Below are 12298 nucleotides of genomic sequence, written 5' to 3'. Positions count from 1 at the left end.
TATGAAAAGCCAAGCATATCTTGTATTGGATGAAAAACAAGTAACAAAAGTATCAGTCACTTTATCTTTTTTAAAATGTATGATTGATTTCCAGTTGAACATGGAAAGAATGAAGGGTACATTTCTGGTTCACGTGCATTTTGTAAGGTTCTTCTAAATGTATTGCAGGTGATGTTGAGGGTGAAGGAATCAGAGGTCCAATACCTTAAACAAGAAATCAACTCCCTGAAGGATGAACTCCATGCTGCCCAAAGAGTATGCTTGCTCTGTTAACAGAAGACATAAATAACATGAATTCTCTTTAACTGAGATGCCACATTGTGATTTCAGGACAAGAAATATGCAACAGATAAGTACAAGGACATCTACACGGAGCTGAGTATTGTCAAGGCCAAAGCAGAGCGTGATCTGGGCCGGCTTAGAGACCAGCTGCAGCTGGCCCACGAAGCCCTCGGCGAGCCAACACTGGAGGAGGTGGAGCGAGGAGGATATGGTACGGAAGTAGGAATAACACCAGGCTCTGCTGAAGAACATCAAGATGATTCGGCTTATATACCTAACAGTTTTTATTATTTTAAATCATGAGTTTATCGCTCAGCCCAAAAGTTGTTGTGAGCGATTACCCCTGTTGGTTTACTCTGATCTCACCTTTCCAGAACAGAATAGGGATTGGCAATACACTGCAAAACGATGTTGAAGAAGATAATATTTTATAATACACTGCTCAAAAAAATTAGAGGAACACTTTTTAATCAGAGTATAGCAACCTATCATTCAAACTTCTGGGATATTGATCTGGTCAGTTAAGTAGCAGAGGGGGTTGTTAATTAGTTTCTGGTGCTTTTTTGTTAATGAAATCAACAACAGGTGCATCAGAGGAGCAACAATGAGACGGCCCCAAAACAGGAATGGCTTTCCAGGGTGAGGCCACGGATACTTTTTTCCCTCCTCATCTCTTTTGGCTGATTTTTTTACTGACTGACTTTCTACTGCTGTAGTTATTTATTTGGTGGAGGATGAAGGAATTGATACCATTGACTGGCCCCCACATTTACCTGACCTAAACCCAACAGAACACCTCTGGGACATTATGTTTAGGTCCATCCGGCACCGCCAGGTTGATCCTCAGACTGTCCAGGAGCTCAGTGATGCCCTGGTTCAGATCTGGGAGGAGATCACCCAAGACACCATTCGTCATCTCATAAGGAGCATGCCCTGACATTGTCAGGCATGCATACAAGCATGTTGGGGCCACACAAAATGGAGCAGTCTGCTGAATTATTTTTTCACTTTCATTTTTGGGGTGTCTTTGATTTCTCCCCTCTATAGAGTGATCATTTCCATTTCTATCAAATTATGTGGCACCATTTTGTTACTAATACTAAATACATCACCTACTTTTATCAGGAAAGATATTCAAGATCATTTTTTCCCCCTGTTTAGACCTGATGCGTTTTCAAAGTGTTCCTCTAATTTTTTTGAGCAGTGTATTTAGAATAATTTGATTTTTTTTCCTTAGTTGTAGACTTGTTATATTTCATAAGTCAGGTTACCTCTTTATTCACTAAGTTGGCATGGCCACACTGCTGACCCTGTACAGTATATGAGAAGACTAAACATTATTCTACTATTTTAGATATAATGAAATCCAAAAGCAACCCTGACATCCTAAAGATGGCAGCAGCTGCAGCCAAACGTTCAGAGAGAACAATGAGGTCAAAGGTAGGTTGTCATGCACAGTGACATCAATTCTTCCCTGCATTCAGGATCACAGAGCAAAAGCATCCCAACAGAGTAGTTTGAAGGGACTCCTGCCATCTTCTGTTCATCTATGGCATTGCATGTTGCACTGCACGCCAGCCGTTGCCTCGATTACAGGCATCCACCTTAGAATAATTTGTATTGTTGTGATGGAGCAGGAACAGTGTGGTGTGACACACACTTGCTGGTGTGATTTTTTTTTTTTTTTCCCCTTCTGTTCTCAGTTTGTGAGTCGTGACATGCCCTGGGACAGTTAGGGGCGGCTGAGGACGCGTAGGCCTCCTCTCCCTCCTCCTTTAGGTAAACCAAAACCAGACACATCCACAGCTGGTTGAAGCACATCCTCTCGCCCTCCACATCTGTAAACCACAGATCAGAGTCTCTGTTCCACTGAAATATCACCGTGGTGAAGAATGTATCACGTTGGTGCTCTAATATGCAGGAATGAGTCACTTGCAGCCTCTGTCAGCATTCAGTTAGTCATATATATATATATAATCTAAATGTGTCATTAAATAAAGTTTTGAAACATTTTGGGTATAGTGAGAACCAGTAATTTTGACAGAATATTTTAAACATCTGCTTTTTTTACATTAACTGGGCTATGATGTAATACTAAAAGTAAAATCAAAATTTTGACATATGTAAAAATCAAATATGATGGCAGGAATACATTTTCAAAAGTTTGGGCCAGGGTCCTGATAATCAGTATTATCTCAAATGTTGTATTTAGCTTCAGAAATGAACACTGTTTACACACATTAGTTAAATATGTGATTTGTATCCATCTTTTGCTTTTGTGTAGTGTGTTCCTGATTACTTTAACAGCCAGGCATAACTCACAAATATCAAAGGATCTTAATGATTGATGATGGCTAACATGGTAAGGGAGTTGATGGCCAAGTTGACTTGGGGTCAGTGGGGTCAGGACAGCAGATCTTTGGGCAGCTGTGGAAACAGCTTATGAGTTTGACAATTGACGAACTGATTCTTTCAAGTGTGTTCCTTTTCTTTGTTGTTGGATTTGTTGGACTGCTTGACAGTTTTGCCTCTTCCTCTATGGTTTACAAATGTAATACTTGTTTAACTAAATAGGCAACAATAAAGCTAGTGCAGATAATAGTGTCTTTTTTGAGCCCGACATTTTCAAACAGTTAAATTGTCCCTCCAGTCCAAGATGTGGCAGCAGCAGAGATATCAGGCTCCATGTTCATGTAGTAATTCATCAACAGAAAACTCAGTATTCAGAATTTCAATAAACACAGCTGTTCTCCATTTCTGCAGAGGATCTTAAATCCTTTTTCTCACTCTCTGCGCACACTGTCAATTGAATGACGGGCTATTCTGATTCGTCTTTGCACAGTTTCAAGGTGTAGAGGCCTTTGCATTTCTCTCTGATGTGATGAGCGTATGTGTCATGAGAGTAGCATTTAAGAAATGAAGTGGCAGCAGCGTTATACAGACAAGAGTCTTTCAGACATCTGCACTCATGGTAAACATGTCATTCTTCTCCTCTTCCCTGCAGAGTCTGAAGGAAGGGCTGACAGCAGAGCAGAGGCTCCACCTGTTCGACCACAAAGACACAAAGGACTTCTGACAGTAAAGCGTCACATCTGGCTGCATGTTTAGAAGTCCCACTATATTTTACCCTTGTAATGGCTTATTTAGTAACACTACACACTGGTCACAACAGATCATATATAAATACAAACCATGGTATGAAGTTTGAATTTCATGTTTAGATTTTGCATTCCATGCACTTCAGTTACTGTGACTTTTTTTGTATTTGTTTTTGCTGCCACATCTTACTGTAAATAATGTTTTTAACTGAGCGTCTGTTACACGTACATTAACACTATGACTGTGTATGCTACTGTTTTAACACCCCAGACTGTCACTAACAACGATGTAAATTTGACGCACAGATGAGCGCGCCACGTAAAGAAATGCACAGGAACGAGGCCTCCATCATTCAGCGCTCCACCAGTCTATAATCTCCCCAGTCCATGATAGGGACAGACGGAATGAAAAAGCTCTTTGGCTTTGGAAAACGAAACAGCTGCCAGGATGCTCCATCGCCCAACATCACAGATGTTCTCTCTGTTGTCTTGGACAGGCGACACATGAATGCATAAGGATAAGATTTACTGACTCTAATTTATATATGAAAATCTATATAGACTTTTGTTTTCTCACTGCAATCATGGTTCCAGCTGTAATGGAGATGGAATTGGTTATGTTTGTAGTCTTGTTCAGTGGCAGACTGTATTTATTTAAATGGTTGGGATTTTTTTTCTCCACATTCCCATTCCCCCGTACTCTATTATTGTAAATATAAAGCAAATATACACCGACTGACTACAAGTTTATTAGCAATAAATATTTTTGCACCCTTTTTTTCTTCTGTGATTTTTTTGCATTTGTCCACCATCACACATCACACCGTGTTGCAGGCTGGAGATTTCACAAGAGCACATGTGGCAATACTGATGACGCAATAAGAAAAAATGGAAACCTGAGGCACAAAGACCACACAGGAGGAGAATGACTCTCTGTTCTCTTTGTATACTGCAGAATAGTGTGTTTGAACCTCTTGGAACCATCAGCTAATTAGAAACAAAGTTTGCAGCTGTATTTAAAACAATGAAAGATGGGGATGGTTTAGAAAACAGAAATATCAGCACAATTTTACAGAACCTGAATCAAACTTTACCATCTGTGGTTTACTTATAAAGAATCTGGAAATCTGAAAGTGAAATTCCTGAAAAGGAGCCAGCAAGAAGAGATGTTTTAAAATCTCAAGAGAAGGGATGTTGGTGTTACAAGAGTCAAGGGTTTTTAGTTTAGTTTTGTTTTTGTTTTAAATCGTGTGCAATCATTTCAACAGTAATTAGTGGCAATGAAATTGTTGGGTGTCAAGCTCAAATTCTAAGTGCATGTTGATTGATACATCGGTCCTGACACTTTACATTAATGATGATTTTGTTTAATAGATTACCTAATCTGCTATCTTTTTCGGATCAAGGTACTTATAGTGAGACAGCAATGAACTGAAAGCAATCATTGATGCCAATTGTATATAGATTTCTAAAATTAAAAACGTTCACGTGATGGCTGTGTGGCGTAGTTAGTTTCAAACCACTTTTATAGACAATCATCACAATTTATCACAACATGAGAATTCGAAATTGAACACATCTCTGAAAATTGTCTTCGCGGATAACGTTTTGGGAGAAAAAAAATCAGCTCTGCAGATTTATTGATGGCCCAAGAACGAAAATGGGGGAACTTTTGTGCGACAATAGATAAACTAAAAACTTCAGGTATTGTGCTTAAATTCTAAAGAGGCCCTTAAGTGAAGTAGTCATATTATGGTCTGGCCCTAGATATAAATTTGAAAATGTATGTGTTGGTATTTATATATTTACTTTAATTTCTTTTCTCACAGATTTGAGTTTGTTGCAGTCATTTAATATTTCGCCATAAAGCCAAAGAACAAGTTTGTTAATTTTACTTTGAAAGGTAAACCGGAAGTAAGTGGTTACATCGTGAAAAATATGATGTCGCTGCTATAGTCTACTGTGTTCCTGGAAAGTGTGTTTATCTTATTTCACGGCGTTATCCCATTGATGTCTTAGCGATTTTATTTATTTATTTTGGCCTATTGAATGTGTAATTAAGGAGATGCAGGGGGGCACAAATTTACGAGTGGACGTTTAAAGGCGTTACGATCTTTCCGGTCCGGGTAAGTTTTGATCAGCAGCGCAGCGTTTAACCTCCGCTCTGTCTTTGTTCCATCTAGCCGGGCCTTGCCCTTATGTAGATTACGCGTAAATGGAAAGAACGTGTTACCAAACTCCATTGAAAATAATAAGCCATTTCATTAAACACTTTTCACTGCTCCATCTTTGTATCGATTGGAAATAAAAGTGTACTGATGTGAACAGGCAGGGTTTGTACTTTAAATCGGGACCTATATAATGTCGCTAAAGTAATGTTTTCATCAGGATTTAACCATTTAAATTCCTTCTCTCCCACTAAAGTTATCAAAAGTCGCTGTACGCATGAAGAACCAATGTCGATCATTCAGATTTTAAAAGTTCTCATTTTGATCACATGTTGAGCGTTTTACCTGTCAAAACCCTCGCCGAATTGAAAGTATGTTGGCCATTTATTTCTCGTTGTTGCACGGGCACACCCTGAGACCTGTAATTTATTATGTGGAAGAATAAACTTTAAATGCTAGATATGTCATGTTGTTCGGCGTACGGAAGCGTAATCGTAGTTAAGCTAGGCCTAGCTAGCTAACGTCAACTGTGGCTAGGCTAAGCTAACTGCTGCTAAACCATGACCTGTCAGCCTTGACATGTCAAGTTAAATATTATATCCTTTAAAAGTACTTTTTTGTTTTTGTGTAAGTTTTCAGTTAGAATCGGGCTTGTAGGTGAACACAATTGGACTGTTACACTAAGCAATATTCAACCTTTATTGAATTATAAGCACATGCCAGTTCAAAGCTAATGTCAACAATACGATTAATGAATACACCTGGTTTTGATTTATTATATTTCTCACATCAAAATTATACGTTGCTTAAACTATAGACTCAAATTCCTATAGCATAAGTGTGCCATATATTACTCTTGGCTAGAGAGGAAAAAGTAAATTTCCCACACTTAAAACATTTTTTTATTTTTTTTTTAAATTCCAGTTGTTATGGAGCAGGCACCTGAGAGTTTAGATGATCTACAGCCTCAAGACCTCTCCACCTCCCGCATCTCCACCTTGATTGACTCAACAAGGAAAAGTGAAGAATGTGTATCCAGCAATACATCTGTAAATACCTTGGTCAAGAGCCCGGGATGGTGTCCAAATTCAGCAAACTGCAACCCCCAGCTTACCTTCTCAGAGAGTGCCGGGTCCTCGGACATCAATATTCAATCAGGGGATCAGATTCACCCAGACAATGCCTTGTCACACACAACAGTTACCCTATCTTACGTGAGCAGGTCTCATGTCTGCATCACTCACAACTCCTTGTCTCAGCATTCGCCACTTTCCAGCCTACCAGCCATCAGTAAGTTGCCCCTCTGTTCTCTACACAACTCTGAAGCACTAAGGGAACTTAACCAGCATTACTCAGAGCCTGTGGACCTTGATATTCCAAAGGAACATTTTCAGTCATCATCTCAGGCGCAGCTAGGATCAGAGAACAATGTTCCTGCAAAGGAAAGCCATGAGGTCAAGAGTAAAATAATTTCCAGGGAGTTTGATGAGGCTTTTCAAGAGGAAAACAGCCTATCTCTGAAGAACAGTGGGTTGGAGAACGGGGAGGTTCTCGGCTGGGAAAGTCCAGCTGTATATCTTCAGCCTTCACCTGAATCTCTGGTCCCTGCTACTGGGCATGATGAGAAAACAGGGGACTGTGCGGTGTTTGTTGTGTCTAAGAAACCTGACCCAGTGGTCTTCCCAGACAGTATTGGGGTGAGAGACCTGTGTTTGTTGAACAGAGAGTACATCAGCCCTCTAGAAGACCCACTCTCTCCCTCAGTTATCTCACAGGATGCCGTTAAGGATGGGTTTGATCTGCCTCAGGCTTCCAGCTCACCCAGCACCGGCAACTGTTACCCTGATACTACGGGTGGGTTTGTGTGGGCTGGCTCGTCTTCAAAGAGTGCTAATCAGCTCAGCTCCAGGCTCACTGCTGACATGGGGTCAGACTCAAGCGACAGAGATGAGCAGCCTGTTCTGAAACAGAACCCCACATTGGAGCCTTTGATTGGTGTCACAGGGAATGTTTGCATGTCAGATGATTCAGAAAAAAAGCCAGTCAATGTTCATGTCAATGGGAATGCCACAGCACTCCAGAGGACTTTAAACGAAAAAAAACTGCCAGTGCGGTCAGGTAGAGGGACTCGGTTAGAGGCCATAGTTATGAACATTAACTCCAGCAGTTACAAAGTGGCTGGTTGCATACGCACTAATAAGAAGCCAAATCCTTCCCGGGCGGGAAAATGCGGCGCTAAGGTAACCAACAGCGAGAGCACTGGCCAAGTGTCACTCCGAAAAAGAACAAGCAAAGATAAGGCATCGCTTTTAGAGAACAGCTTGAAACAAACAGTAATTCCAGTGAAAGAGGATAAAGATAATACTTGTAACACTGACAGTAACAATGATCCTACCTCTGATACTCTTAACAATCACTCTGAAAAGCCTCAGAACAGCACACCTCCAGAAATCCCTCAACCTGCTGTCCACACAAACCTAAAGAAGCCGCCAGAGCAGCTCTCCAGCTCAGACCCTGCTATGGAAATCTACGTAGCTAGTGTGTCTCCCCACATACAATCCTCCAAATCTCCAAAGAAAACTACAGGAAAGGCTGGAGTAAATGTAGCTCCCGCCGCAGCACGGAAGGCCACCTGCTCTCCCAGGAGTCGGGGAAAGAAACATAAAGAAAAAAAACACAGCCAGTGCTCCTTCATGTTTTCACCTAAGGAGCCAGAGATCAAGCTGAAGTACATCACCTACAAAGAGGAGAAAAGGGACTTGAGGATGGACAGTTTCTCTCCATTTGTGCATGTGGAGCATCTACAGTCTTCTCCTTCGCTGTGCACAGTTGTGAACTATCCTGAGGAAGTTAGAACAGACCTCAAGAAGGGCCAGCAGTTGCCCTCAGGCAATTTTGTAACTGGAGCTGTCCCAAGCACTTCCTGTTTGCAGCTGGGGCGGGCATCAGTGCACAGCCAGCATCAACGTTCCCTTGTCTGCTGTCTTTGTGGACAGTCGGCCAACGCAATGGACTTAGGGGACCTGCATGGTCCCTATTACCCCGAAGGATACCGACCTGCTGCTAAAAGACCGGCAGGTATACCCGCACTCAAGGGAGAGGAAGATGACAGTGACTCTGATTCCTCATCCTCCACCATTAAGGAGAGAGGAAGGAAGCGCACTGTTAAACAGCCTTCACACCGCCTGAGAGTAGGGGCCCAGCCGTGGGCCAGCGATGGTACCAGCAGCCCTGCTGCCAAACGGGCTCATTCAGACAGGGACACAGCCATGATCGAAGACTGGTACAGCCCCCCCATGCTGCCCCTGGAGCCCTGCGAGTACTGGCTCCATGAAGACTGTGGCATCTGGTCAGCAGGTGTTTACCTTGTGAAAGGCAAGGTCTACGGACTGGAGGAGGCTGTCAGGGTGGCCCAGGAGACGGTAATGCTGCATTTTTTTACCTATGTTTGGCTCGATAGTCAGCACATGGATATATTATCAGCAGTTGGGACTAAATATTACACACACTGTTTGATCCGGTCCTGTTAAAAATGTTCTGCTGTCTTAATTTCATCCATCCTGTGTGTCTGCAGAGGTGCTCAGCATGCAGCGAGCCAGGCGCCACACTGGGATGCATCACCAAAAGCTGTCCAAACAAATACCACTACAGGTGTGCTCTGGAGTCAGGTAAGTACTGCCTTCTGCCCCCCCCCCCACCCTCTCTATCCAAAAGACAAAGGGCAGACCCCATGATTACGAGAGCAGGTCACATGTGCTCAGTTATCTGGGTTTGATGAATCGTACAGAAACTGGGAGATTTGGTTAGGCTGCTTGAACGATTCCCAGCTGAATTCATAATTTTTAGTAGAATTTTAGCTGATATTTTTTACCATGCAGCTATTTGTCTTGAAATTCATTCAGATTTAGCTTGTACCTGTTAAAATGCACTGAAGTCACCCAAAATAGACATCTGCTGCTGGTTTCTGATGGCTGCTATGGCCTCCGCTGATGTGGGCGATCTAGATCCTGTGGGTGAGTCAGTGGAGCGTTTCTAATTCCTGATCTCCTCCTCTCACAGACTGCATCCTCTTTGAAGAAAACTTCTCCATGAAGTGTAGAAAGCACAAGGTGAACCAATAAACTCTCCAGTCTCCATGAGAAACATTCATATCTTGAATAAAACAAGGTCAACATATCTTATTTTTAATTTACTTAGAAAAAGACAGTCAAAGCTTCTCTAGAAAACCGATGTGAGGACAGGTGACGGTGACAGCTCCTGAGGTAAGATCATGGTGCTGGGTTTAAATATACAGTTTAGATCTTAATGAGATGCATTTTGGGATATGTAGGAATACTTCATTGTTAAAATCTAAGAGAGCCTGTACACTCCAAAGAACAGAAGAATTCCTCTCTGATTCCTGTTTTTTATGCTTCTTCCAGGCCATCAACATCCTGAAGTGGCTTCCGTTCCGCTCATAACCACAGCAACTCTTGACCAGGGACCTTCATAGCGACAGCTCAGCACCCGTAAACCTTAACGTTCACCCTCAGCTGCACTGCCAGAGGTGCAGACGGCCTCAGTGCAGTCAGGCATTTCTGAACAGGCTAAAAGTGACAACACAAAGAAACTTCCTGAACTCGTCTTTTTACTAGTTATTTATATCAATTTGTTTCTTCTGGCTAAATATGAATTACAATCAAAGTTATTTAATTTTTTTAAAAAGATTTCTACATATTTGATTTATTTGGTGTATTTATTCATTAAATTTTCGCATTTGGTGCTTTAGCAGTTGTCAAAGAGCTCTGTGTTTTTTTTTAAGTTATCGTTGAAATCATTCAGAAAAAGAGCTTTATTTAAAATAAAAAGCCAGAAGGAGGTACCCGGCTGGACAGCTTTGCTGGATCCAAAATAGGTGGAGTCAATCGGAAAGCAGCAATGCTGAACGTCAAGCCAAGCTGAAGTTCAACTGGACCGAACGGTGTGTTGAATGTATTCTGAAAGTGTGGGCGATTCTAAGGACACACTTTCAAGGTGCATCGACTACATCTGGTCCGAGCTTCAGATGCTGTATCACTTGCCCCCTCCCTTGGGTCACATGGCTTTCCTTGAGGGTCGCAGGTCATCCTGTGAGCTCAACCATGTGAACCACTTCAACGCCATTTTTTTTTATTTTACTTAAAGCACTTTGGTCCACCACTGCCTTCATTAACTGGTAGCTGCAGTATGTCGTCCCAGTATGTCGTCTCGTGTTGACCAGGCCTTCTTTCTGATCGAAGCTAATGGGTTCCTGTTCACTCATTTTTTGTTCAGCAGATTTTCCGTGCTGACAATCTTTAGCTTGCAAGTTTGACATGGATTTTAAATTCTTGCCCTGAGTCTGAGTTGAGAGTTTCCACCAAAACCCTTTCTCAGAAAGCCTTACAGGACCTGTAAGAGGTATTTTTTGGTAACCAAGGGCAGCAGGTGTGCCCCTCCCTGCTGCAGAACTATATTCTTTTGGTGCGGCGGTGAATGCTCTCAGCGTGACAGAATTATGCGGTGGGGTCGGCCTGCCTGTTCAGTGTTATACCTGTGTTACTTTCACTCACAGCCATGGGGGCAGTCTTGCACTGGCTTGATGACTGATTTTCCAGTAAGCCAGGGCTTAAAGTTTACAGATCCAGACACGCTCCCAACCATCTTGCATAATACTTTTTGTGCCACGTTTTTTTAAATCTAGTAGCATACTATAATTTTTTTATTTCAAAGTACAAAATATTATTTCCACCAAATACAGCTTTGGAATGTTTTCTTCTTCCTGATTTTTTTGTTTTTCCCCTAATGAATTTATTAATCTCAGGGCTGATTCTCAGATATTGTTTTGGCGTGAACTTGTAAATACTATCGTCAGGCGCAGCAGAATGTGTTTATCTCCATGGATACAAAGCCTTCTGTCCCGTCACACACACTAATGACATTCCAACACCACCTCCACATTTCAGTCATTGCTGATCTTTGGTGGGGGGGGTGAACATGGAACAAAAACTGCCAACCTATGTCACTTTTGTTGTTTTGTTTTCCAGTATTTTATTTGATTGCAACCGTTTGTATCATCTCTTGGAACACCGGAGGAGTTATTGTAATTGTTAAAAATAAATATTTTGTTAAACATTATGCTATTTAACTAATATTTCTGGATTTGAATGATGGGCAAAATTGGAAAAAAAATGTTTTGCTGGTTTGCAAGATAGAGGTTAAACATTAACTAAGCAGCAGCATATATATGTGTGTGTGTGTGTGTGTATATATATATACTGTATGTGTGTATATATATACTGTGTATATATATACTGTATGTGTGTATATATATATACTGTGTATATATATACTGTGTGTGTGTGTATATATATATATATATATACTGTGTATATATATATATATATACTGTATGTATATATATATATATATATATATACTGTATAAATAAAATAATCTCTTCCTCGCCCTCCTGGGCGGTGCCTCCTTCCTTCAGACTCGGGTCCTCTACCAGAGGCCTGGGAGTCTGAGGGTTCTGCGCAGGATCTTAGCTGTTCCTAGGACTATATATATACTGTATATATATGTATATACTGTGTATATACTGTGTGTGTGTGTGTGTATGTAACATTTTTAATGAATGATTTTGAGCCTGAAATAGAATGATGGATTTATTTTTTATCTGTGTTCATCTTAAACGCTTAAAGGAATATTTGAGGCAGGTAGCGTTAAAAACCTAGCCATCGTGGGTGC

The 12298-nt window shown here is 41.3% G+C and overlaps 2 protein-coding genes across 7 annotated transcripts in view; both read left to right on the top strand.

Moving 5' to 3' along the window:
* Positions 1-4156, top strand: part of LOC101079192 (myosin phosphatase Rho interacting protein) — a 37682-nt gene extending 33526 nt beyond the window's left edge. For 5 of the 6 annotated variants that reach the window (XM_029835916.1, XM_029835920.1, XM_029835923.1 and 2 more), the window contains 4 exons: positions 169-255; positions 331-493; positions 1637-1722; positions 3287-4156. In XM_029835916.1, coding sequence (XP_029691776.1) covers positions 169-255; positions 331-493; positions 1637-1722; positions 3287-3358 — 408 coding nt within the window. In that variant the 3' untranslated portion in view covers positions 3359-4156. Of the gene's footprint in view, positions 1-168; positions 256-330; positions 494-1636; positions 1723-1985; positions 2062-3286 lie in introns of all 6 variants that reach the window. The other variant, XM_029835922.1, reaches the window with a different exon arrangement.
* Positions 4157-5297: 1141 nt separating this feature from the next.
* LOC105416648 (transcription factor 20) lies at positions 5298-11683 on the top strand. The gene is made up of 6 exons (XM_011605371.2): positions 5298-5506; positions 6473-8970; positions 9123-9216; positions 9608-9657; positions 9746-9810; positions 9970-11683. The coding sequence occupies exons 2-5, from the start codon at positions 6478-6480 to the stop codon at positions 9791-9793; spliced, it is 2685 nt and encodes an 894-aa protein (XP_011603673.1). The 5' UTR covers positions 5298-5506; positions 6473-6477; the 3' UTR covers positions 9794-9810; positions 9970-11683.
* Positions 11684-12298: the final 615 nt, after the last annotated feature.

This window comes from Takifugu rubripes, chromosome 1 (assembly GCF_901000725.2).
Source record: "Takifugu rubripes chromosome 1, fTakRub1.2, whole genome shotgun sequence".
NCBI lineage: Eukaryota > Metazoa > Chordata > Actinopteri > Tetraodontiformes > Tetraodontidae > Takifugu > Takifugu rubripes.
The sequence above is the reverse complement of the archived record's forward strand: the minus strand, read 5'-3'. Positions and strand labels throughout refer to the sequence as shown.

Bases quoted from the DNA above. Each gene is read 5' to 3' on its own strand.
- LOC105416648 (XM_011605371.2), top strand. From the start codon at position 6,478: ATGGAGCAGGCACCTGAGAGTTTAGATGATCTACAGCCTCAAGACCTC. The intron at 8,971-9,122 runs GTAATGCTGCAT...GTGTGTCTGCAG, and splicing joins TCAGGGTGGCCCAGGAGACG to AGGTGCTCAGCATGCAGCGA. The intron at 9,658-9,745 runs GTGAACCAATAA...TAATTTACTTAG, and splicing joins TGAAGTGTAGAAAGCACAAG to AAAAAGACAGTCAAAGCTTC.